Genomic DNA, 27,157 nt, shown 5'->3' with positions numbered 1-27,157 from the left:
ACATATGTTTCTTTACAGATAATGTAAACAAAAACTACTTCCGCTTGTAAAAATTTCACTTTTGTCAAAACATATGTAAACACGATCCTTAAAGTGCTGGTAAACAGACCCAAATTTTTTTTTTTGTATGTTTAACACACCACAGAGAAGGGTGTTGTTAACAAGTCTGCCATATTTGAATGAATAAATTAAATCCGGCTTCAAAAGTGTGAAGAAATGACACATTGTCTCAGCTTTCAGACACTGTGGGTGTGTCGCTGAATGCTCTGGAAACCCTGGCCTGTGAAACTTTGCGCCGTCAGTCAAAAAAGTGCCTTCTCTCCCGACTCGTTCCGAGAGGCAATCTGTGGCTGGCAGGCAGCCTCTGAGACCTGGCACGGCTGCCGGTCATTACACCGGGATCTCAGAGACAATTTCCCCCTCCTTTTGGCTCTGTTGAAATTGAGCGGGTCGTTGGTGGAATTGTGGCCGCCCATGGCGTACTCTGCAGCGGCCACAGCAGCACGATGCGCACCGGTCACCCTGGATGATTTTATTCAGCTCCTCCTTCCCCCCTGCGACATCGTGGGCAGCCAGCAAGCACATTGAGGCTGACGGCCCTAACACCGGGGTGGCGATCGGCGGCCCCCGCTGGTGGCTATGATCTGCTAGTGCTGGTGGGGAGGTGTGGGCGGCGGAAGCGTCAGTTTCGCCAGTCTCGCTACGTGCTGTGCGTGGGTGCACAAGGCATAGACAGTGTAGCCGCATTTAAACGAAATACATCGGGTTGTAGGTATAGCTTGATGACCAATTGCACGCTGTTGTGGTAGAAAAATAGCCCAAGTTATTAAGATAAGGAAGTGGCAATTACGGCGAATCGCCACAACTAAAATGAGGGCACATAGTGGGGGCGGGCCGACTCCTGCTGTTCCCTGGTGACATCAACGTGGCCCTGTTTTAGCCCCACCCAAAGAAATCCCCCAAATCTTCAAACATATTTAATTTATTTAGAAACAAATCATGAAAACTTAGGCACTTTTAATAAATTTACATTTTAGACAACAATTCATGATATGAGCCATCCAACTGAATGGTTCAGTTGTTTGTCTCATAGTAACAACGCATGTCCTCCAGCTCTCATGCTTTTTCATACAGGTGATGCAAGGCGACCTCAGCAAAATATTTGTAACTTGTACCCATAACTCGCGTCAAATGTTTCCGAAATGTTGATATGTGGGCAACGTTTTTTTTCCCTTCTTCTTCTTTGGCAATGTTCAGGGAGATTGAATCCATGATAACATTCACTGGGCTCCTTTCTTGTCATCTGGAAAACAAATGTGAAAATAAGTCCCCTCATGTTATCTATTTCTTAGCGGGAATTAATTTTTTGAAAAATAGTCTACAGGGGTCACTAAATTTGTAACACTGACCGTGCTTTTGTGAAGTAGCTTTGTTCGCTTTGCAACCATGTTGTTAGTATAAGCGGTGCACATCAGCCAGGACACGCTTTTAACTGTGCAAGCTGCCAGTAAGAAAAAAGAAGAATCGTCCTGAACCATAAATTCAAATTAATTAATACCATAAATTAGTCGTACAGCCCTAGTGAGTGGTGGGAAATTGAGAAATTCCAAAGAAAAACATAAATTGATGACTATACATCGCATCATATATCTATAGTGGTCTTTGAGTTTTGATCTTCTGGCCATGCCATGATGTCCTTGCAACTGCCCTACTCTTCATCCTTTTGATCCTTTTGAATAATTCGGTCCATATTTCAGAATTTGAGCGTTTCCCCGAAGAAACCCTAAAATAAAACTTAAGTGACTAAAATATGATATAAAATATGATATACTATAATAATAAGTATTGTTCGAACAATGCTGTAGAAACACCTGAATATTATAGTATTTAAAAAATGTTTGCTTTGGGAATGAAAGGTTCACTTTAGGTCTTCATTAGGTTATTTAGTTGTTTTTTTTCCCCTCCTTTTATTTATCATCTTGTCTGGTTGCCTATGAAAAGGTCAACGTCAGTGTCCCAGAGAGGCAAGTGGTTCTGGAGTGCATCTCTTCATTCGCCCCCTACAGCCCACACCCAAAAGCCCTCTTTTTTGCTCTTGTGTCTGCCCTAACCACATCCACCCTCATGTGACCTCACCAAGGGGAGAGTACCTAAACCAGACAGCTGCGTTGTGTAGTTAAAAACATAAATACAATGAAAAACAGCCGTGTTGCCTCGAGAGGGCGGGGGGGGGCATAATTTTGCTCTTCAAAGGTTCTTGACTCGTGGCCTTTTTTTATGGAGTTGGGGGTTCAGCCAAGCGCTGCAACCCCTGAACTGTTTTGGCCTTTTGTCTGATTTTTTTTCTCACCCAAGTTGTTCCTTTTCAATGCTTACTTGAACAGTCCAAAAATATCAAATTATGCTGTGGTGTTTTATTTTCTATCTCTGCTGAATATGCCGTCAGCTGCAGGACAGAGTAAAAGGCTGAGCACATGCCCTTTTTGCAGGAGGGCTTTAGTAAGGTTTTCATGCAGGTCTTTTGCTGGTGGTTGGAGAGCGCAGTTGATGGCGGTGGCTTCTGTCTACATGCCAAATAGTGGAAAGAAAATGAAAGGATGTCCGTCTTTTTTTTGTAACCTTCAACTCTCTTATCCTTCCTCAGCCATGGACGTGGTGAGCCAAGAGCGCGGAGAGATGACGATGCTGTACGACCTGTTCTTCGCGTTCTTGCAGACAGGGCGCTACCGTGAGGCTCGTAAGATCATCGAGGTAATAAAGTAGAAAATACAGCATCTGAACAAAAGTTACTGGGACACATTGTGATACCACCGACTGGAAGAAAATAGGGAATAGACGTACCTTTGCAGCTATGACAACTTGCACTCCTGAGGTTTTGGCAGGTGTTTGATGGGCTTCTTCCACACCAAACTCCTCCAAGTCTGCCTTTATGGGCGTTGTTTTGTTGAGTGGGGACGGACAGGGACTTTGGAAGCATTCAGTTGTCTTTAATGTGTTCAGGGACAATTTTGGAATAGATATTTTATGGGGTAATGAAGGTATTTTTCTATGGCTCTATCTAGCTAGATATCTCTCTATGGCTATCACTAGCTATCTATATATGGAAGTCTATATCTTTCTATATCTCCATCTCTAGCTGATTATAGATCTAACTTAATTCATCTATCTATCTATCTATCTATGGATATCACTATCTACCTGTCTGTCTATCTATCGCTAGCTTTCTCTAGCGCTGTGACTATTTTTCTCTATCTATGTCTATCTATCATTATTCATTCATAACACAATTTCCAGTATGTGTATGGTAGATTTTGTTATGGTCTGTTGAAACCGAGGTTGAAGTTTTTGTCCATAATTCTAAAAGGTCTGTGCGCAAACACAACACTGCTCATGACTAAAAGAACACTATGCCGACAGTGAACAAACTTTCAAGTTTTTTTTTTATGAAAGTGCAAAAACAATGTCAGATAAAGCTTTCTAGAAAAGGTGGCAGGTGAGGGAGAGTTAAGTTTAAATGTGGTTGGTTAATTCTAAACACAATGATATCCCAGTTATTCAAGGGTGTGCCCACTTGCGCATGATCCCAGTTGTTTATTTTTGCTTCCCCCTCTTGAAAAGATAATTTTTTTTTTCAATTGATTTGTACAGTTTGTAGGTTGTGTTAATGGTGGAAAGGTTTGAAATTATTTATCTTGGTCTAATTTTTTATATCACCAAAACCTGGTATTTGAGCAATTGCTATTGCTGTCTATCGCTATCTATGTAATGTATCTGTCCATCCAATACCAGCCCTTAATTGACCAATTAACTGCTTCCCAATTATTTTGTCCATATAGGTTGCGTACCGAGGCTTCATTTGCTTTTTTTGGGTGGTTGTTTTTATTGTAGGTCTTGCTATGACCTAAATAATAATAAAGCACGATCATGTACCGCTTACAAGTTACACAAATATATACAACATTGTCCTGTTATAAGACTCAGAGATTAGTGTAAAAGAGATTGAGGCAAGGCGGGTCGATAAGAAGCGACTGACACACGGATGAACTGTGCGCTCACAAGCGGGGTATCAGCGCAGGGAGATTGATGAATAAACAGATCAGGATATGAGACATCAGAGGGAACAAGGCCATTATGGTGTCTGAACAGACCAAAGCGTGCCCCCGTTCGGCCCTCTCGTGTGCACTAAAAGAGGGATTTTGGCCTCCTAAGGATTTCCCAACCCTCTGAAGCGCCATCGACGTGTGATTGTGTCTGTACAGCCCTTATCCTACTTACACCAGTGTCAGCTAAATGCCAGCAGTGTATGTGAGAAAGTGGCAAAGCCTTATTACAGATTGCAGATGAACACACACTGTCAAGGATGTCTGTGAAAGACATGGGTTTGAACTGTCAAAGATGACCCCCCCCCCCCTCCTCCAAAAAAAAAAAAAAAAAAAGCACAACACACACACACACACCATATGTCAGGTTGAAGATTTATCACAGTGCCTCAGAGGGTATTGAAACATGCAGCACCGTAAATAATACAGTGGCTGGGTGGCGCCTACTTGAAGAGTCACTAAAGGCAGTCTGATTCTGACAATTTATATTAAAACATTAATTGTTTGAGAGTTGCGCTGGATGTCCTTGTTCATGTCGCCCAAATCACAACTGGAGTTGGCTCCAGCTCTCCCACGAACCCTAATGAGGACGACAGCATTAGAAAATGGTTTAAATGGCTAGAAATGGCAAATATAAATAAAGCTGCTAACATTGGCTTCTCCCCCTGTGCTGGACACGATTAATATTACTGTATACTTTGCTGCAGTGCTCTGTTTTCTTGAGACTGCCTTCAGTCTTCCCTAGACTAAAATATCTCCTTACAACAGCCGCATGCAGGTGTTGTGTGTGTGTGTGTGTGTGTGTGTGTGTGTGTGTGTGTGTGTATATATATATATATATATATATATATATATATATATATATATATTGGAAAAGTGGCATGAATTGGTCATTTCCATTACAAAATCTGTTTTTATTGCGTATTCCTGCTAATTTACAAATGAGTCAACAAACACCAATACATGAATGTCTGCCACCCACTCGCAATAAGGTTTCAAAATCTCTGGTCAAGCAAGCTCACCTTTCTGCTGTCATCTATCATATCTTTTGATACTTGAGGCGATAATGGATAGTTGTGTTACAGTCATTAAAGCACAAAAAGTGATGCATGTAGAAACGCACACAGGGGCCAACATTTATGGAGAGAGTGTCAAGTGGCTGTCCCAGTGAGTGGTGCCTCTCTTTAGGCAATGTTTGGTATAATTGGCAGCTGATTAATCACAGCTAATTAAATGTAATGATGGAGAAAGGTGGACAATTTTGTGCTAAATGGTCATGGTTAGATAGGGGATTGTCATGGGGCCTATTATTGCGGCCCGAGTATTTGGTGTGTGGTCAGGGTTAGGTAGCATTGCTAAAGAGCAGTGAGTAATTGTTTTTATGTTAGGGAGATGGGTTTAAACATCAGGACGTGAGATGGAGAGTTGCAGTTAAGTGAAGTTGAGAGTTCTTTCTTTAGATGTACGCATAAAAATGTTTCACAGTTTAAACTCTCAATGTACAATATGCTTTTGCTCTACTATGTACCTACATCTGCACACACACTTTATGATATCTAAGATAAGAACTGTATAATAAAAAAACATTGCATTTTCAAAAATAATTATTACAGATTAGGCTCTGGCTCCTGGGGGATTCCAATAGAGGTGTGTGCGTTTGCACGTGGAGACTCGCAAACAAAATGAAAAGGAATTGAAAGGGAGGGAAAGATGGGAGCACTTGCAATGGGCTTTGGTCTCTAAGAAGATTAGACAGATTGAGGGAGAGAGTGAGCGCGACACATTTTAATTTGTCCCTTTGGCTGCTCGGGTAAGCGCATAATGCCTCTGCCTGGGATGGGTGGATGGAGGGAAATCGAGGCAGGGTGGGGGGTAAAGGAGGAGAAGGAGCAGGGGAGATTTGCAGGAAGAGGTTGGGATTGAGAGAGATTGGGAGAGGAAACAGCAGTGAGGGATAAGGCCAGTCTTTTTTTGACTGTGCTCCCATCAAAAAGGGCCAGCGGGGATTGAACGCCGTTGATCCCCCTCCCTACCTTGCTCATTCAGATTAACTTCTGGCTCGTTCTTTTTTATTTATTTATTTATTTTTTTCTTTTTTACCCCCCCTGTTCTCAGATTACCAGAGATATATAGAGAGAGAGGGAGCTCACTCAATCCTAGTCTTATTCAGATTGTATCCAAGCGCCAAGAGACCGATGAAATCCTGATCGCTGTTCTTTGGTAATAATCACCTAGTCACTCCACATATCAGACTAAATCTGTGCTACACCAGCCCGAGATCAATCTATGTCAGCCCGTATTTGAGAGCATGTTGGACTATTTCAATATTTTTCTGGCCTGTATGTGCCGCACCACTCCCAAAAACAGATGACTGTTTGAAAATTCATTTCACGTCCACATTTTAACGGTCTCTTGTGACTTGCCTTGAGAAAGGAAAACAAAAAAAAAAGGTTACATGACGTGATAAAATCTTCATTTAGCTAGGGGTTTGTGGAATTAAAAAGTAGACTATAGAGGAAGTCCTCAAGAAATATTATGACATTTGTTTCTGACTCTGTCATGGATTAAACATTTAAATGAGGAAACATTAAGACTTATTCAAAACAACTAGCTTTCTTTTCCTTTCTTGCTGCACTTAAAAAAATGAAATGTCATATGTTTACGTCACCCTGTTACACACAATGGTGTAATAAAGGTCATCAAACAAACTAAAAATATATTGTGATTTTTGTGTGTGTGTCTGTCATAGATCAATATGACGAGATATATATCATATTTAAAACATAAAAAGTTCCACAAACTACGACACTTCCTGCACATACTTTTTTTTTTTTTTGGTTTGTGTGGCGCTCCAGCTGCTAAAAATAGATAACTGCTGCAACATAAAAGTGCAGGACTAACTCTGTCGACATGCTCCTTTTGTTTAAACCAGCCATTTTGTATAAAGTAGCGTAAAATCACTATGAACAATGTATCCGATGGTTATATGGATCAATAGCGATTTGCACAGTCAAATGTACTTTATGAGCTTGTGGTTATCCTGCTGCTGGCTGTAATTCCTTCCCAATGTTGTAGAATACACCAATAATATTGAAACATCAAAAACGTAACAAGTTCCTCACAGGGACACCTACAAGATATTCATTGTCACGTTGGTGATATTCACATCTGTTTATTTTTTCCCCTCAAAGACCCCTGGACTGAGGGCAAGGCCTGGGCGCCTGCAGTGGTATGCAGAGAAATGCATTTCCAACCAGCAGGTAACACAATCACCAACCCACTGAACAATGGATTAAAAAGGGAAAATAAAGAGGATTAAATTAAAATATATATAAATGTATGCCCTTAGATGGAGGTCCTGGAACAGTTGGTGGAAATGACCTCCAAGTTATTTGAGTGTGACCGTGACGAGATGTACTGTTATCTCCTTCGTCTCTGCAGTAAGTTCTTCTTCTGTTTGCCGTCGTCGTGTTTGTGACCTAAGATGAATACCTTAGTCTGATTGCAACAGTGCTGATATGACCATTGAAGTTGTTTGTCAACCAATTACACTTTCATGTTTTGCCTAGATGACAGCACAGACACAGATAAATCAGTTGATCAGATTAGTGCCTTGATTGCCTTCTTGTCAGCATGACCCTCTTCTGCCAAGCCGACTACTCCCCCCGTTCACAAATGACTTCTCTCATTCCTGCCCTCCCTCTAGAGGAGACCAACGACTGGCAGAGGGCTGAGGCCGTGTGGACAAAGATCCAAGAAGAGAACATCATTCCCCGGGAGAGGACACTTCATATGCTAGCTGACGTCCTGAAGAGTAACGGCCAGGAGGTACCCTTTGAGGTGCCTGAGGTAAAAACCCCTGCTGTATGATATAACCTGCACATCCTGCTAGCTCTAATAAGGAGATTATTCAGAAGAATAATAGCCAAAAGGCTCCTGGTGGGAAAGGGAGGCGATGGAGTAGAGAAATCTTGAGATTCCCAGGAGAACTGGAGGAATTTAAACACGCCTGAAGTCATATGTGACACATAACCAGCAAGTTAAACACACATTAGAAAGGGGGGGAAAAGACAATAAGTTCAATCAAAACAGTCTCCCATATGCAATCTCCTGTACATTTGTTTTCATTTTGAGTATTTTTTTATGCTCATAAAGAGAAATATGCAAAATGTAATCAGTCCGTGTTCAGTGTACCGTAGTTTTTGCTATCAGTGTAAATATATTTTTAATCGTTTCCCATCTTTCATCAAAAAAAATAACTCTCCACCTTTTGATTAGATTGCATCTGACGGTGACATTCTGGGTCATTCAATTGTCATGTGCTGTAACAACTCAAATGACATGCAGTGGAACACAGACCTGCACTAAGGTCAAACCATGCTTAATTACCAGAGGTTTATGAATGGAAAAGCATAATTTAAAAAAAACAGGGTTGGTGACAACTAGAATGGCATGTAGTGGAGCACAGACCTCCGCCAAGGCCAAAGCATCTTTAATATCCTTAGTTTATGAATAGAAAAAAACAATACAGAGTCCTGTCACAAATAGCAAACATATGGAAGTAATTGACCCCCGTAACCTCCAGAAGTTTAGAATTACCTGGAGATGCCACAAGATGGCAGCCAGCTTTTGTCTAAATGAAGCTCATCAACTCACTTCAAACTAGTTCTGTGGCAGTTTGGATCAGTGAATAGGGGACTTTTCAGTGGATAACTGAGGGTAGGGTCCAAAAATATATGAATTTGCGAATGCTGAAGTGCGATTATTGGGGGGGTTTCACTGTATTGAAATACCAGGTTTGATCAGTGCCCTCACTTGGCCCCTACTGCAAGTAGACTGTAACATCGAAAAGTGTCAGATGGTTGTATTGAGACCTTTTATTCAGATCACAGTTGCATTGCAAGTACTTATCAAACAAACCATCTCTCTTACCTCACAGATGCGTGTCATAATCAACCATTTAAATATCCACCCGTGAAGTTGAATAATTAGCGGCCAGCTAACTGGATCACTTAAAGAGCGTGTTGACCTCACCCCCTCTTGTATGTATGAAGAGTCCCCTTTAAATGGAGGTGAAAAAAGAAATGCTCTTTTCAACTGCTCTTGGTGCCCCCGCCATGGTCCACTTTTTTTTAAGTCTCTGTTCATTACGTGGAGCAGAGCAAACAGGTTTGCAGTGTGCTCAATCAAAGCGGCTGGCTGGCGAAAGGAATTACAGCTGGATGTGTGTGCAAATCTCTAATGCCCGACTAATTAAGCCAGTAGCTAAATTCCACCATATGGCTTGCTGGCTCTTGTATGTGCAAGCTGACTTAAGAGACAAAATTAAGACGATTTAGTACAACAAACAAACCAAGCAAGGGAAGGGTTTTCAATTTGCTTTGAATATTTCTCCCCTTCCTCCTCACCGCCCCAAGTATTGACGAGACAGGAAGTGATCGCTGTTGCCCCGAGCAATGAACTAGGTGACCCCAGGGGCGCTTCAGTTGATGTCCCCACTCCCTGCACTCTTAACATGTATGCTTCTCTTTACCCCCCCTGGGTGCCAGCCCTAATTTGCCCCCAGCCAATACAGCTTAACCCCCTCCCCTCCCTGCTACACGGGTGAACGAGCATCAGGGGACCCTGGCCTGGCTGCTCCGCATCTCACACACACTGAATATGTGCAGCGACTTGTTAGAGCCCGGAGAGCGTTGCAGTGTTTTGATGGAAACGTGTATGTGTGTGTGTGTGTGTGTGTGTGTGTGTGTGTGTGTGTGTGTGCGTGTGTGCGTGTCTCTCTCTCGCTCTCTCTCTCTCTCTCTCTCTCTCTCTCACTCTCTCACAGACTTGGTATGAACAAGCTGCCAACACACAGCAGGTCAAACCAGAAACACCCCCCAGAGCTGTGGAAAGTGGCCCCCAGTATCAAATGCGACTTCTGGCCCTCTGCAAGAAGGGAAAAGCCAATGGTAAGATGCTGGTCCTGCATTAATTGGGCCCGGAAGTTACTTTGCCCACCCTTTCCAATTAAATAAGGATTCAGTTCCCTACCAAGTTTTTGAGTTTTGATTGTTAGTGTTAGAATGTAAGAAAAAATGTCTGGGGGGAAAAAAAATTAACTCTTTATAGGACAAGGAACCATTGTTGGTCAGCTATTGACAGACACACTTTATTCAGCCACAAGTGAAATTCAAAACACTGATAATTCACAATTCAACTGATTTTAAATTACATTTAATCAATTAAAATCCAGCAGTATAACTATGTCACTTCTCCCAGCCAATCAGCAGAATACTGATGATAATGAAAAGGCTGTATAGCATTATCAGACTCTTCTTGAAGGCCCCAAAACAGTGAACCCTCAAATGCTCATAACATAAAAGATTAAACTTAATAAGATAGGTTTGTGCAACTTATCTTAAGGGCAAGTATCGTAGAAAAGTATCATGACAAAAAGTAGTCAAGTATATTTGTATAGCCCTTAATCACAAAAGTCTCAAAGGGCTTCACAGGCCCACATTTGGCAATGATTAAGAAGTCCCTTAAACCCCCAATAGGGCAAGGAAACAGTCAAAACCCCATTTGATGGAGAAAAAAAAAAAGAAAACCTTCAGAAGGAACCTCAGATGGGGGAATCTCTTAAGGTGGTGACTTGAGTTTTCATTTGTTGTAAGCTATATTCATCAAAATTATTTAAAAAAAAATGAGAATCCTGAAATATTACACTCTATGTTGTGGATTTATATAATGAGTTTCACTTTTTGAGTTGGACTATTGAAATGAGTTTTCTGCAATATTCAAATTTTTTTAGATGCACCTGTGTGTTTTCATTAAAATGTGTGTGGTCCTCTAAAGACTAAGATAGTTGGAGAAGGCTTCCCTTGTCCTGATGTGAAGATAAGTAGACCTTCACATATCGAGCCCAACATATTTCTACTATTGCTGTCGCTGTCAGAGGCCTATAGGATGCTGAAGGAAGCGGACAAAAAGGGTGTGGCCTTGGGCCCTGCCTCATACGACCACGTGATCCGCACCCTGCTGGCCGGAGGAGCTTTGGAGGACGCCACGGCGGTCAAGGACATGTAAGTCGGCTCACCAGCAAGGCTGCCGAAGGTGTCTGTGAGCTATTTGTTGTGTTTGTGAGTCAGAAACAGCCCACCAAGCGTTTCAAATTATTTAAAATGTTGTGCTTTCCTCTCATTGATGTCACCAAGGAAGTTATTTTATGCTTTCCACATATTTTTTTATAAGATGCGGGACATGAGCCAAGGAAAAATCCATTACATTGTGGTGCAAATCCAAGAGAATCTTTCAGCATTCTCCCAAATTTCTCTGTGAATAATGCATGAATCTTAATGACCAAATCCAGACAAGGCCAAATTATCCATCCAGTGCTATTGTAGTTTCTAACGGATTCATTTACACAGTCACCATAACTGAATCAGGTATTGTACTGTCTCTGGGTATGTTACCAGCACTAGTCATCTGTAGGTAAACAAAGCCTGATGACAACTGTGTGCTTCCACACTCATGTCTCCTGGATATATTTTATAGGTGGAAATAAAACATCAATGGACATGTAGTTAAGTAAGTAATATAATACTGTATATAGTGTATGTTGTAATATATTGTGAGGTCATGCCTAAGTGGGTGCATGTAAACAGGTATTCGAGATCTGAGTTTAGTGCTGCCAATCTTTTTTTTAGAATTTTTTTTAGATTTATTTATTTTTTACTCACTTGTTTTTTTTTTCTCCTTCTAAAGAAAACAAGCAACCACTTACTGTTCAATGCTATAACTAATTTGTAAAAGAGAGAAAAATACATCGTTTTTATCAGCCGACACGATTCTCCCGCTCATGTCATGAGAAATAATCGCAGCACTTTTAAGACCTGCGCAATACGATAACCCATCTCCGTCTCTTGTTTGAACTAGTTCACGGCCTCCCCTGCACCGCGTGAAAGCTTAGCTTTATTTATTTTTATCTGTGCTCGCGCTGAGCAGTGGAATGAGCTGAGAGGAGATTCGGGCTGGGGAAGACGATAATGGCGAGAAATAAGGAGATAAAAAGAGCTAAGTGTGGGTAAAAATGAAAAGGCAAGGACGTCTAGATTTAATCATGGAGGTGGTTAATGAAGACGCTATAGGTATTAATTATTTGTGCATTTGTTTTGAGGTAATCTGGACAGAATTGAGTATCTGAAGGGGGGTGTTTATGGCCAGATTAAGGGATTGAGGGTGTGATGTTGAGGTAGATGTGGGATTCAGTGGCTGAAGTGCAAGTATGCCTGAAAGAGAAGGCACAGTGTGGGTGTGTGTGTTTGTGTGTGTGTGTGTGCGTGCGTGTGTGTGCGTGCGTGCCCGTGTGTGCGCAAGAGAGCCTATTGAGATTCTCCCTCACCTGATAAGAGTAATTCAGACCTCACCACACCGACCCTCTTCCCGTTGTGACCCTGTCGCAAGCGGCTCCCGAATGTTGCCTGGCCCCTGGCGTCGCCATGGCGATAAGGACTACCTCGCCTGATGCTCAATTGAGCGCACAGATTAATCTGCTTGCAGGGCTCTCATAATAAGTACAAAAAAGAAGAGGAGAGCCTAGTCTGATTGAGGTTTTTGTGGCAAAGAAATGAGGAGGGCACACCCGTTTATGGAATGAGGAGCAGATTTTGGAAAACATTCTTCTTCAAAATGACACCCGAGCTAGATATACTACTTGCACTGTGGCTCAAGAAGAGCAAAACATCGCACGCACGGTGGCATCAATCAAGTTATTCATGTCTGTATTATTGTCAGGGTCACATAAGAGGCTCAGACATGCCCTCCATCATGTAGCTTGCATTGTCTGTACTTTGTCCACAGGATTATAAAATAGGGGAAAATAGGGTGAAACAGTTTACCAGTAGAATGTGACAAAATTTGCAGATGTAATTATTACCTTTTTATATTGGAATTATCGTCATTACAGTATTTGATTCATAAGTGCATACGGTTGAATTCTGATTATAACCGTGATCGTTTTGGTCACCACCGATAACTGTGAGCATTTTGGTCACTTTAATCGTGATATTACATTTTCGTACTGTTTTATCTCTTGTCAAAATGTACCGACAATATTTTTTAATAAATGCGTCTCTGACATTGTCAATCAAAACTGATCAGATTGTGCAGGTTGCCATAAAGTTGTGGCTGGTCAGAGTGTACACGTAAGAAAAAAAGCAACTCTGTTTCGTTGTACTACTTTTTTGGTACATAGCCCAAGTATCTTATCAACTTTCAGTGCCCAGTCTCGTGTGCCAGGCTTCCAGCTGAGCGACATCGCCAACAGTTTACTCGTGGTCACACAGAGCAAGCGAGGCCAGACTAAAGGTAAGAACAATACACATACATACATGAGATTTAGCCAAACAAAATAGTAAACATCACAGCCCCTCCCCGCAGATGCATTGGAGACTCTCAAGTCGATGCTGCAGCAGGACCTCGTCCCATCACAGCTCGCCATCACCAGGCTAGTACAGGCCCTCGGCAGCCAAGGCGATGTCGCTGCCATTACGGAGGTGCAGTCATGCATGGAGAGTCTCGGCACGAGCCTTAACCTCTCCACCATGTTGTTCATAAACAACAAGGCCCTGGCTCACATCAGGCAGTAAGTCCTTAGTAGGTTGTTTTGAATCCTCCCAATCATATGTTACTGACAAGCTATTACCCTCAAAATCCTGGCATTTTATTTCCTCAGTATTGCCACCACTTCAGTCCACACAAGTAGCCAGCTGCAGCTTTCATCCTACAAAAAAAAAAGTGGTTGCTTGAATAGTCTTTTTTTTTTTTTTTTAAGACAAAAACAGCACATTTGTCCTTAATGTGCAAACAAAAACACGCATCACAGTATGACAGGAATGATGGGGAAAGGACATTGATAACTTTGCATTCTTTTACACACGTATGTATGTATGTGTATGTATATATATATATATATATGTGTGTGTGTGTGTGTGTGTGTGTGTGTGTATGTATATATATATATATATATATATATATATATATATATGTATATATATATGTATATGTATATATATATATATATATATATATATATATACATATATACATATATATATACATATATATATATATATATATATATATATATATATGTATATATATATATATATATATATATATATATATATATATATATATATATGTATATATATATGTATATATATATATATATGTATATGTATATATATATATATATATATATATATATATATATATATGTATATATATATATATATATATATGTATATATATATATATATATATATGTATATATATATATGTATATATATGTATATATATATATGTATATATATGTATATATATATATATATATATGTATATATATATATATATATATATATGTATATATATATATATATATGTATGTTCGCCCTAAATATGAACTAGCTCATGAACTTTTGTTCATTGAACTCGTTCAGGTACAACACTGCAAACCTCCCCACTAGGAAGGATAGCTACAGTCTTGATTGTATTTTTGTTTACTGAAAAAAAATTCAGATGCCCGGTTGGATAAGTGATGTTGTCTATTACCGTGAATTAAACATTTTTTCTCGGATTTCAACTACAAACAAATTTTATGACACTCTAGGTCACTTTTTTTTTTATTTTTTGTGACAGAGCATGTATATCTGGCTCTCCGTAATTCTTATTTAGTCTTCTTAGTGTTTATCGTAAGGTAAATATAATTAGGGCACAAGCATGAGGTTGTCCAAAAGGTCCTCTTGGAATTGCTGTTTACGACAGGGCGCACGGGAAAGTCTCAAAGACCCATGCTCAAAATTAACCAGGAAGTCGGACACTTTAGTTATATATCAGCCAAAATGGGGGCTCTAGACACGGTCTTGTCATTTTGAGGATGTGCCATGAAAAGGGAAATGTGAGAGTCTGGTAATTGCTGCTTGTGGCTTAAAACATTTTTTTAAACTTCTCTCTAATCAGTAAGCCAGTATGCAGTCAGACCCAGCTGTATGTTGAAAAACTTTTAAGAATTTACATTCCATCCATTTTCTGAGCCGCTTCTCCTCACTAGGGTCACGGGAGTGCTGGAGCCAATCCCAGCTGTCATTGGGCAGGAGGCGGGGTACACCCTGAACTGCTTGCCAGCCAATCGCAGGGCAAACAAACAACCATTCGCACTCACAGTCATGCCTACGGGCAATTTAGAGTCTCCAATTAATGCATGTTTTTGGGATGTGGGAGGAAACCGGAGTGCCCGGAGAAAACCCACGCAGGCAAGGGGAGAACATGCAAACTCCACACAGGCGGGGACGGGCATTGAACCCCGCACCTCAGAACTGTGAGGCTGACGCTCTAACCAGTCGGCCACTGTGCCGCCAGAATTTACATTATTCTGCAAAATATTTAGTAAAATGCAAGGCAGAAGTCGTTTTACAGTGCATTGCACAAAGAACAATATTTTTAACACATTACCGCCAGGCAAGCGCGTGACAAGTCCTGCTATGACAAACTCTTAGCATAAAAGCTTAGTAAGCGAGCAGGACGTCCAGAACAAATGGGAGACAAGGGCATAATAGGATTATTCATGGATTCCTTTTAATGTTATGAAAACACCCATCCTCCACTGCTGTTCCATTGACTCTCAAACAACAGTGGACAAAATATAAAACACATTGTGCATCAAACTTTCATCACGCCACTTGCCACATTAGTGCGACAGACATCCCCGTGCCAACTCTGCAGTATCGCAAAAAGTGGAAGAAATAGTAAGACGGCCTTACGCCCGGTTGGCCATCGTTGCTTGGCCCTGTCAGCTTGAACCCTGACCTCTGGGAGCGGCGCCCTGAGCCGCTCTGACACGTGTGTCCCCGCTGTGCCTGAGTCAAGCTGACTAGTTAAGAGCCCGGGTGGGGAAGCGAGCAGGGCCGGAAAGCAGAGAGAACCGCATTTAGCGGGGGCCCCCGCTGAATTATTCAGACGGTCCCACTCGCAACAATCAGGGTGGATATGTTCACCCACCTCTGGACACTCGCACATACACTTGCATATAGGCGCGCACACTGCCGCAGTTAAATATTCATCACGATGGCAACTGTGAAAGGGGGAGGCAGAGTTAAGTGTACTCGCCAGGTCAGGTTGCCAGATTGAGTTGGCTGATATCTGTAGAGCTTTTGTTTTTCATGGCTTTGTGCACCAACATTTCACCATGCAGACAAAACAGGGGAAGTTTACACAGTAAAGAGAAAAAAATGTGAATATCTTTCTGACATTAACTCATGTTTTTTCTTTTCCTCAGGGGTGATTTGGAGTCAGCAGTTGAGATGCTTGAAGAAGTTTACACCAGTCCAGACAGCAAAAGCCCCAGTATGGCCTTTGTGTTCCGGAAAGTTTTGGAGGAAGACAACGACAAAGCTATCGACAAGTGTAAGACAGACAACACATGCAGTGTACAATGATCGGTATCACCAGAAAAGTCACTGACTGAAGGTGCCTGTTGTTTTACAGTGAGCGCTATGGCCGAGCGGCTGGCCAACCACTTTGCCTGTTGCAGACCGGCTTCAGATCTATTCCTCAACCTTCTGGACTTGGGCAAAGTAGAGGATGCCAAGTTCATGCTGGCTGTAAGTGTTTGGGAACACATGTGCGACTTGTACAGCAATCTTTGTAATGTTATGTAACTGCCATCAGCCTTGAATGAACTATGAAGTGTACCACTGCTCAGTACTAGGGCTATTGCCATTCTTTCTATACTGAGCCCCTTGACTGTTTATTTTCTCTGATTATGCTATGCTTATGACTCTGTGCTCTTCTCATTGTCAACAAACTAAAATGCAACAAGCATAAACCGTGTCCCAAGTCCAGACATAATGATGAATCGCAGATTTGTGCATCAAACGTGTGTGCAAGTTTGACGCACAAATCTGTGCATACGCCGGGCAAGTGAATGAGGCCCATTGTCATCTTTGGCTCCTTAGTCCTGTCTAGAGACTGCTGCCTTTCCAACTTGTCTCCCTCAGGGCTCTCATTACTCTGTAACTCTGTGACGGTGTCAAGAACTCTTTTGAACCGGAGTCCCTCGGATCTATGTCTTGGAGCTCATGTTAGTCTTTCTATACTAGCTCTCGATAGCTTAGTTCATCTCATGCCTTCTCCCATGACTGCTATGCTAGTGACGTCCTCTCCTCCCTTCTTTGACACGCCATATCTTAAGGCCTTAGTGCTTTCTGTGTCATGGTACTTGAAAACATGCGTAGCAGACGCAAAATTGGAAGTGTTGATGACTTTTTTTCCCCCCTAAGTCAAAACCCTTGGGACACCCAGGTACATTCACTCACCACTGTTTTTGACTAATTTATCCGGCCTTTTACATTTGCGTCCCACACCCCATGGAGTCGGCCAGTCTTTGGTTGACTGCCTCAGACTTCAACTTCACTAATTTACGCACTGTTCAAGCGTTACAGCTCAATGGCTTCGCTGTGAGCGCTGGGAAATGAATATGTAAGACTCGAGATGGGTGGACGAGACAGAGCCGAAACACAGGCGGTAAATGGGAGAGACTTGCTGCCAGTTCACAGCGATTACTTATCACTCACTTGCTGGATGATCCACCCCTCTCAGTCGTTTGCTTGCATGTGTGACTTAAGTGCACACTAATGAAAACGTATCTTACTTACTGCTGCACTTCATCACTATTTCAACAGGAATATACTTTTTTTTTTTTAGGTCAGCAACACTGTTTTTGCTACAAAACTGTCATTTATCACAATTGTTAGCCACCCCGAAAAGTCAAATAATACAGCTCGAGAGTGAGCCCTTACCCAAACATTGAATTATATTTCCTTCTTTTATAAAATCAAAAAAACTTCCACAATGAGTTAAATCCAACCTTGTCTGCTCATTTTTTTCGCTGACATCTGGAGTAATAATCCTTTTCAATCATTAAACAGCCATGTCTGAAATGATGGGCTTTAATGAACAGATACATTACCACTCACTGCTCTCCCCCTTCATCACTATTTAAACACAAACTATGGATTACATTGCATACATGCTTGATATGCATCCTGGACAGTTTTCAGATATGCAGTATGTGTTTTGACCCTCTATACTAGGACAAATGACTACAATTGCTTAACATACCCTGAAACAAATACCGGTATACAGTTTATACATAGCCATTCCATGGTTGAATGGAATAACTCTTTTATTATAATGCTAGGTCAGTCAGTCAGAAGCCTGATCAAATTCAGTTTTGGAAAATGCTAAATAGAATAGCTAAATCAAATGAGGTGAAGTAGATAACACACATGAAAAATCACATCTTAATTTAATGTTATTAAACTAATTTAAAAAAAGAAAACATTTAAACTGGAAAATATTACAATAGTGTCACTTTAAGTCCAGTTTAATATACCCTTTCATGTTCTCCATGGTCTAAAAGGTAGAATAATATTTTTTTTAATCCCAAAGAAGAGAAAATTAAATATACCTGTAACGCGAACAAAATGTTAAATTGTCAATCAAAAGGGTGAAAAAGCAGCAGTCTTGGCTTAAAAGAACCCAATGTAATGCAATGCACTCAGGGAAGTTACAAATGCGAATCGTGAATTTTCCCCTACTGGTCACGTGCTAATATTGCCTCGATACTATAATACGTCGCTACTTCTCAAGCTTGTGAGTACTGACATGACCCGTGTGCAAGTTTTACATCTGTCATCCCCCTCGTAGGCCCTCTTTAGTCCTCACTGGAGGACCGCACAGCAAAGCAACCGACCGAGGCCATCCCATCAAAAAGTGAAGTGACCAAACTCTGAAAAGCTTTTAAGTCGACAGGCGCACAATAACCGTGACGAGCCTATCAAGAGAGGTGGCGAGTGGGCATACAGTGGGCGAGCGTGAAGTCATTAAGAAGTACAACCAGGAACATGTGTCAGTGGAGAGGAAGGATGCGACGTTCCCTGGGAGCATCCGAAGCTTTTAGGAGCCGCCGGGTCGGTTCCGACGTCGCTAGTGGGGGAAAGATGGGAATGAAATAAATAAATAAAACACCAGGGATGGAGCCAATGTTCATGGTGTTGCTCTAATTGCCTGATTGTACTTGAATCATTCTGGGTGGTGTGTACGTGTGCGTCTATGCATGTGCGCGTTGTGTTAAAAGCCTCGCAGGCTACTTTCTTTAAATTCTGTAAAACCGGAATGTGTTGGTTTACGACTGGCTAGAAATGTCATTGCTACTCAATCAGAAGAACACACACGTACACACCAAATACACACACAGAGCTATGTTTTGTATAAATGCCTGCATGTATTTTACATATTAAAGCATCTTTTCCTCTTGGATTAAGTATAAGAACGTATGTATATAAAGCTTGTCACGTCACGTCTAATCTTTATCTGTGCTTATGTCTGAACAAACCCTTTGAGATTAATCCAAGGCTAGCAACTCCACACTTTTAGTTTTTATATACCCATGTTAAATGCACCTTCGTTTATCTTCCATCTCTTTCTGCAGAGGGTCACCGCCTTGGCTGAGCAGAAGGAAGTGCTGATGTCTTTCTTGGCTCGAGCGTCTCAGCGGCCAGGACAGGTCCAGTCACATTTCGTCCTTTTTTAAAGCATGTTTTACCCCCTTTGTAAGTGATGTTATGATAAAAACAAATGTTGCCCATAAAACTAAGGGCAGGTTAACAATGTGTATTATTTGTTGTTTGCATTGCTTCAGGATTTAACTGATTTGAAAGTTATTGAAATAGCATTTTATTTGGACTCCTGGAAATGGTTCATTTCGACATGATGTTATGATGTGATGCTCATAAAATTTGTCCAATACAGTAATCCTTGCTATATCACAGTTCATTTATTGCGGATTGAGTGCATCATATTTTTTTCTTTAAAGGTCATTGTAGTGCATTATTTACCTGCAGTCAGCTTTACAGGCCAATTGATTTAAATGTCACAGCAGTGACTCACAGAAGGTCAATTGGACTAATGTTTTTAGCAGATAAACTTTACAGAGTACCTTATCCATTTAAAACTCAAGCCAGAGTCAGAGGTTTCTTAAATAAATTTACAAATACCAACTTTAGTCTGACGAATAGCTAATGCACACACTCATAACAATATCGACAGGAACAAATACGAGGAAGGGGCAAAGTTTAGCTTGATTTTCTTCAATTACAGTACTGTAGTTTAAAACATCACAATTAATTCTGGGCACTCATAATGCTTTTTGCTGAGTACGTTGTCACACCATGCCTGTGTGGATTGTTGTTCACGTCATTCAGGCAGGCCATGCCTAATAGGCATGTGCTTGTGTTGTGTGTGTGAATGGCGAGTTTAAGAGGACAGATAAAATACTTCTATCGCTCTCTAAAGTGTAGTCTCACAAATTGACATTGGAATGCATATACAGTGGAACCTCGATAGAACGAACTAATGGGGGGGTGGGGGGGTCGTCCCTTTGATTGTCATTTACAATGAATCATGTTTTTTTTTCGTGGCCTAAAACGCCCAGTACAGTACAAAGTTATTGTAAATAAAGATACAAAAAAAGCTTGGTTTCATTTAATGCTAGGGTTTTCTGGAATGTAACCCCCACAATAAATGGTTTTCTATATAATTATTTTTAATAAAATTACAGCTTCATTTACAAATTTTTTATTTATTTTTCAAAACACTTGTTTTATATATATACAGTAAGAAAATGCATACAACAGCTGGATTGCATGATGGCAACATAGCATCTGTAGCTAATCCACGGTCAAAACAAATGACTTGACCATTGTTCTTGTGTGTGACTTGATAGGTGGACAAAATCAAGACCTTGCAGAACCTGATCCCTGACTTTGTTGAGAAGGAAGTGCTGTACCCATACTTGATGAAGTGTCATGGTAAGAGTGGTGCCGTGAGCATGGCTGCATTAACAATACATCGAGTCAAAGAACATACAGTGAACCCTTACCGATTCACAACTCGGCAGTCACCTATTCACAATTTTTTCTGTTGAACATAACTGAAAGTATTTTCTTAAAAACACACCTCTTCGCGCCTGTCCGTATAGTTTTGCTGGCTGGACGGTGATGATCAGCGTGATGGAAGATTCCAGTTGAGGTCCGACAGGCGATGCGCCTTGTGGGGTTGATGATGAAGAAAGTGCCCTATTAAAGATACAAGAGATTTTTGCAATATACTGCGGACATTTGGAATATTAGAGTATTTATGTGCCACTGAGTTAAACATGTAATAAAACGGCTATTAGGAGAGTAGTAATCAGTATTTGACAGGTTGCCTAGCAGTAACATATACACCAGTCTTTTTTATTTTTTATTTTTTAAATAAATCATCTGGAAGCCATTTATTTTTAAGGGTGATGTAAGTTGAGTTTCAAATGATACTGTTTTAAGATAATAATTTGTGGTCTATTTAGGGTTTAAACTATTATTACAGTGAACCCCTGCATATATGCTGTTCGCTATTCACCAATTTGCTTTTCCTCTGTGGAACCCAGCCTATATATTCTCTCTTAAACGCACCTATTCATGGTTTTTGTGCTCTTTCTGTAACGCCATAACGTGGCGCCAAAGGCCTGGCTAATACGAAAGTAGTAATTTGTCAAGGAAATATGTTAAAGTGATGCATCTCAACTGAGAGACTGCTGTATTTGTTTGTAGGGGAGGTGCCAAGTTTAGCCCCCACTTCACGGGAGGTCTCGATCCCTATCGTTTGGATGAGGGGATTTACTATACAGTATATGGGAAAATATAAAAACATTTAGGGCGGGCGTCTATTATTTGTAAATGTTTGCTATTCGCGCGCGTCCTATCTTGTCCCTAACTCTCGCGAACAGTGGGTGTTCACTGTATTCGTAAGTGTATATGTGTGAGGAGGCACAGTAGGAAGTCATGCAGGCCTTTTGGAGACCACATGTCCACTAATGAGTCAGCTGTCCTGCCTAGCCTAGCGTGCTAATCACTACATGGCCCGCCACTCAGTACTTTTTGTCTTACACGCCGACTGTCCATCTTTCGACTACAAACTACAATCTCGACCATTTTCCTCCGTTATCACAGCAAAGACGGGCTGACATGACTATTTCATTAGCATTCACCAGCTGCTCAAAAAAGGTGCTCATGGGGGACGTGTAAGCGCAATTGGGCTCTGTCTTTATTTCTCAAGAGACATAACCTGATTACTTTTTCTATTAATGAAACCGCTATCTCACAAGGAAATGGAGCAACAAAACCTTCCAACATTGGCTACTACTTTATTTTTATGATTCTAATCATGACAAAATGAGCCTATATAATATTCTTTTGCCCACTGAAGTGATATTTAATATCCAAAATACGTCATGTTGACTCATGTGGTTTACAAGGTTCCTCAATGCTTCAAATTTGTTCAAGGTTTAGTGCTGCAAATGTGGCTGAAGTGCTTTTGTAGCACTTGAACTTGGAGCAAGCAAGGTCTGCTAATGGGTTTTCCGTCATAGTTTTGTCTCGGTTAAGAAGTAGATTTTAATGAATTTTAATATAATACTATCCCTTTTATTGTAATGAACTCATTTTTAACATATCCATCATGGCACAGCTGTAAGGTGCCCTAAACACTTAGAACTCTTAGAAGTTGAGTTTGAGTTTAACAAGGTGTGTACACTCTGGAAAACCTTTCCAAATTCAAGTATTTCTCTCCATCACATTGATATTTTCTGTGGCAGTCATGGACAAAGACCTGGCGTCGGCTAAGGCTCTGTACGAGCGCATGCAGCAGGAGGGGCTGGTCGTGGATGAGCTGTCACTCAAGCGGCTGGCTGTGTTGTATCGCAACGCGGGAGAGACGGCGCCATTCCCCGAGCCCTCTGTGAGTTCTACTGCTGCACTTTGCAGTCAACACACAATACCTACAAATTGGTTGGCAGAGTTTCATTTATTAGCTGGAAATGCAATGAAATAATAATTTTATCTAAATATGTGTTTATAAAATATATATATATATATTTATCTGAAACAATTCAAGTTAATATGGTTGCAATGAGTGGAAGTGATTGAACATTTTAATATATAGCTACAGGAATTTTGGATCATGCTTTAAAGTGCTGAAATTAAATAACTAAAATAAATACATATGCAACAATAAATTAACAAATGAGATATTTTCAGTATCTTTTAAATTATATATTTTCTGTTTTTGGGCATGCAATCATTGTGGTCTTAAAATCAGTTAACACATTTTCACTCATGACTAAAATAAATATGAACGTATTAAATGTTATATATCATTTAACCAATTAGATATTTTTAAAAACATATTTTGTATTTGATCAAGGTAATCTAAAAGCACATTTTCAAACACCAATAACTAAAATATATAAATATCAAACACAATTTAATAAAGTAAAACTGTTATCTATGTTTAAATAGTTTATTCATAAAGCAGAAAATGAAGGTTGTCTTTAAAAGCAGTTGAGATATTTAACACCACACTAAAATAAATACATACATATTAAATAAAATAAATAAATAAAAAATAAATATCGTTTTAAAGGCAGGTAATTTTGAGAGCGCCAAACTTTTTTCCTTGAACCTATTAGCAACAATTGTATTTGTATACAGCAAACCTCCTTTTAAGAAAATATGTGTTTGTCATATATTAAGTTTAAAAAATATTTCTTTTAAGTACTTATAATGTTGTAATTGGACAAAAAAAAAACAACGTAAAGGAACCCTGGCAACTTCTGCTTTAAAATCATAAACATGCACATTGCACACCAATTTGGTGCAAAAATGAACAGATCCCAATTTGTGCTGCAGTGGTTGCAGTATAGTGAAGACGCAGTGTTCTTCAACTCTCATTATTTACACAGGCACATATATACACGCACACACACAGCGGATGAACTAAGTATTTAACACATCACCGTTTTTCTCACTAAATATACTTCCAAAGGTGCTATTGACCTGGAAATTTCACCAGGTGTTGGGAACAACCCAAGTAATCCATACATACAAATAATACTTTCAACCACAAATAAGCTCAGAAATTAATATATATATATATATATATATATTTACACACACACACACACACACACAAAATATGGTGAGGTGTGGTATCAATTAGTGCTGTCTGGCTTTTTCTGCTACTTTTGAGCCTTTTAGCACTTGACACATTATGTAAGTTGGTGTGGGCCTATTTTAGGAAAAAACACACGCATACATATGTACACTTAGAAGGCTCTGATGTTGATGCTGTGGCCCTTGGAGGCAGGTGCACCAGCAGCCTAACGCACCTGCGGGATGAAGGTAAGAGAGGCTCTTGCATTATTCAACACACATCAGGAGAGTGAAGTGATGCTCGGCCTTTGGAACGGAGGCAGACGTGAATGCCGCCATAAAACCTCTACTCCACCGCTTCAATCACTCGCTGACCTCCACTAAGGCCCAATAATCTAATTTGCATCAGCACGTAATGGTACCTACACGTTTCATAAATGCACACCTTCTGTGTATGACTGATATTGTCTTTAAGATTCATGCATTATTCACTGAGAAATTGAGGAAAATGTCTCCATAAAAATTCACACATTGGGATAACCAAGGCCAAGTAGTTATTGAGAATGTGACCTGTGCCCAAAGTCGTTACTAGTTTGATTTCCCTGTGAATAAAAAGCACTTTTTACATATTTAGCATTGTATCACAATTTAAAACACTTGCCAGGTGTCTTAATGTCTGTTTCACGGTTTTGTCAAAATACTCTGAGGTTTAACTTTGCACCCCATTATTTAATCCTTCCTGAATTTAGCCTGTTTTGATGGGGCGGTCCTGTCCGGTCACCCCGGCTTTTGTTAACCATGACAATTGGGCACCAAGGGTTTGAATGTGTCAAGTAGCTTCAACTTGTGAAAACAAAGTTAAGAGTTTGTGGAGCTGTATGAGCACCCTGGAAGACAATAAAAGCATTTTCACTCATGGTGGCAGCACTTCATACACTACAATTTACACACTTGTCAACTGGGGGTTATTTGGCACGTGGCGCATGTAGCGGACTCCTCAACAAACAAATCCTGTTTCGTGACAGTGGGCTGGAAATTCAGAACCAGTCAGGACACTTTCTCAGAAATAGTCTGAGAACAAAAGAATTACTATGTTGTTTCATTTCACACTCGATGGGTGGACCACACTTCCCACCCATCGTTATATGGGCAATGAAAAGTAATTTTCCATCATGTCTGCTTTGCCGCCATCTTTTGGCATTTTTGCGGGATGGAACTGAGTTGAGGAGCTTTAGACAAAAGTAGTGCTTTGTCCCTCCCACCCAGGATTCTACAGTACATACAGTAACTACACTTTATAAAGCCAGTTTATTTTTTCATATTCTCCTTTTTAATACAATACAATACTTTTTTTCTTTAAAATCAATTAACATTTTTCAGTTTTCTGTGAAGGGGCTGGAATGGATTAATGGCGTTTCAGTTCATTTCTATGGCGAACATTGATTTGCTATATGAGTAAATAGAGTTATGAGCTTGGTCACGGAACAAATTAAGCTCATAAATCTATGTACCACAATACTTTCCACAAAAGCCTTTATCCACCCAAACAAGAACAAAACGCACAACACTTTGTGTGGATCAAAACACTGATTCATTAACCAAGAGGAGGCCTGCTGTGTGTGTAGACATCAAATACGTTCTTTGTGTCTTAATGGGGATTTAAAGATGAAACGAGAAAACCTGCTTGTAGAGTGCAGGCTATTTAAACACCCAGGAGGGCGCACGTACTCACAACGCCCCCCCCCCCCACACACACACACACACACCCCATGACTTGAGCGCCATTTGGGGTTTAACGCCCACCCGTCCTCTTCTTTGTGTGCAGGAGTCGTTCAAGTTCTACGCTGACAAACTGAAAGAGAGGACGGTCAAAGTGCAACCTGTAGAAGAATAAAGACCTAACCCTGCCCCTTTCATAGTCATCCCTCCATTTTTTATACATTATGTAAATGGTGTTCCACTATCTTGTCCTCTGCTATCAAGATGACTGTGATAACCGTGTACAGACGTATTTATCCTAATAAATGACATTAGAAATCCAGGTGTTGTGTAGTCAATGATGTAGGCATGCACCAAAAAAAGCGCACACATGCACATTTTTATCAGTAAGTAATAACTCCTGACCTTTCTTAATCTTGTATAAAGCTAAGGAGCTAAATTTCAAGGTACACATTTACCCATGAGATAGCATGGCATTTAGGACCAGAGGTACCAGATTAAGACATTATTAAATAGAATAAATAGAAGTGTGATCTATCGTGAAAATAGAAATCTAACTAAACATAACAGATGGTCGTCAAATAGAAAATCTACCAAACTACTAAAATAGGAAATCTGACTACAAAAACAAAACGTAAGATAACAAAGTCCAACTATAATGACAAACTAAATATACTTAAATATTAATATTTCTCCTTTAAAAAAATACAAATGACTTAATCTGAAAAGTTTTAGCTACGCTATTTTACATTTTATTTAATTAAGCATATGAAATGTCAAATGATTGATTTTTATGATCCAGTGTGTTAAATCTTAAGACTCAATAATACGTGTACTTATATACTGGATAAAATATATTTTTGTTAATATAAATATTACTGTGCATAATTTCTTTTAAATAACTCAATTATATTGATCTAATCACAATTAGATTTTACAAACCTTGCACCTGACTCTTTTGGACTTGTATACCTATACAGTATATATTTATATACATGTACATACAAAAAAAACGAACTTCAATATGTACTACTGTACAATCTTTATGAGTAAATCTCTACAAGGCCTTTTCCTTCATTGCTTTAATAATGATGCATACACTAAAAGCATTGTTAAGCCTAATAACCTTACATATACAAAACAAAAGATTGAAAATGGAACAAGCAAATATCTGCAGAGACAATATGAGACGTTTCTCCCTGTACCTCAACGTTACTGCGGTGCTCTGGTGCCATCCAGCGGCAGATTGTGGTACCGCTACGCGTTTCC

General features: G+C 40.1%; 1 protein-coding gene across 1 annotated transcript in view; it reads left to right on the top strand.

The window, feature by feature from the left end:
- Positions 1 to 26,210, top strand: part of lrpprc (leucine-rich pentatricopeptide repeat containing) — a 66,790-nt gene extending 40,580 nt beyond the window's left edge. Inside the window, exons 25-38 of the mRNA XM_061690685.1 lie at positions 2,645 to 2,751; positions 7,292 to 7,360; positions 7,450 to 7,540; positions 7,807 to 7,949; positions 9,928 to 10,051; positions 11,038 to 11,164; positions 13,360 to 13,448; positions 13,521 to 13,725; positions 16,417 to 16,544; positions 16,626 to 16,741; positions 19,633 to 19,707; positions 20,926 to 21,010; positions 22,834 to 22,976; positions 25,995 to 26,210. Coding sequence (XP_061546669.1) covers positions 2,645 to 2,751; positions 7,292 to 7,360; positions 7,450 to 7,540; positions 7,807 to 7,949; positions 9,928 to 10,051; positions 11,038 to 11,164; positions 13,360 to 13,448; positions 13,521 to 13,725; positions 16,417 to 16,544; positions 16,626 to 16,741; positions 19,633 to 19,707; positions 20,926 to 21,010; positions 22,834 to 22,976; positions 25,995 to 26,063 — 1,571 coding nt within the window. The 3' untranslated portion in view covers positions 26,064 to 26,210. The remainder of the gene's footprint in view (positions 1 to 2,644; positions 2,752 to 7,291; positions 7,361 to 7,449; positions 7,541 to 7,806; positions 7,950 to 9,927; positions 10,052 to 11,037; positions 11,165 to 13,359; positions 13,449 to 13,520; positions 13,726 to 16,416; positions 16,545 to 16,625; positions 16,742 to 19,632; positions 19,708 to 20,925; positions 21,011 to 22,833; positions 22,977 to 25,994) is intronic.
- Positions 26,211 to 27,157: the final 947 nt, after the last annotated feature.

This window comes from Phycodurus eques, chromosome 11, assembly GCF_024500275.1.
Source record: "Phycodurus eques isolate BA_2022a chromosome 11, UOR_Pequ_1.1, whole genome shotgun sequence".
NCBI classification, from domain to species: domain Eukaryota; kingdom Metazoa; phylum Chordata; class Actinopteri; order Syngnathiformes; family Syngnathidae; genus Phycodurus; species Phycodurus eques.
This window is presented reverse-complemented; position numbering and strand designations above follow the sequence as displayed.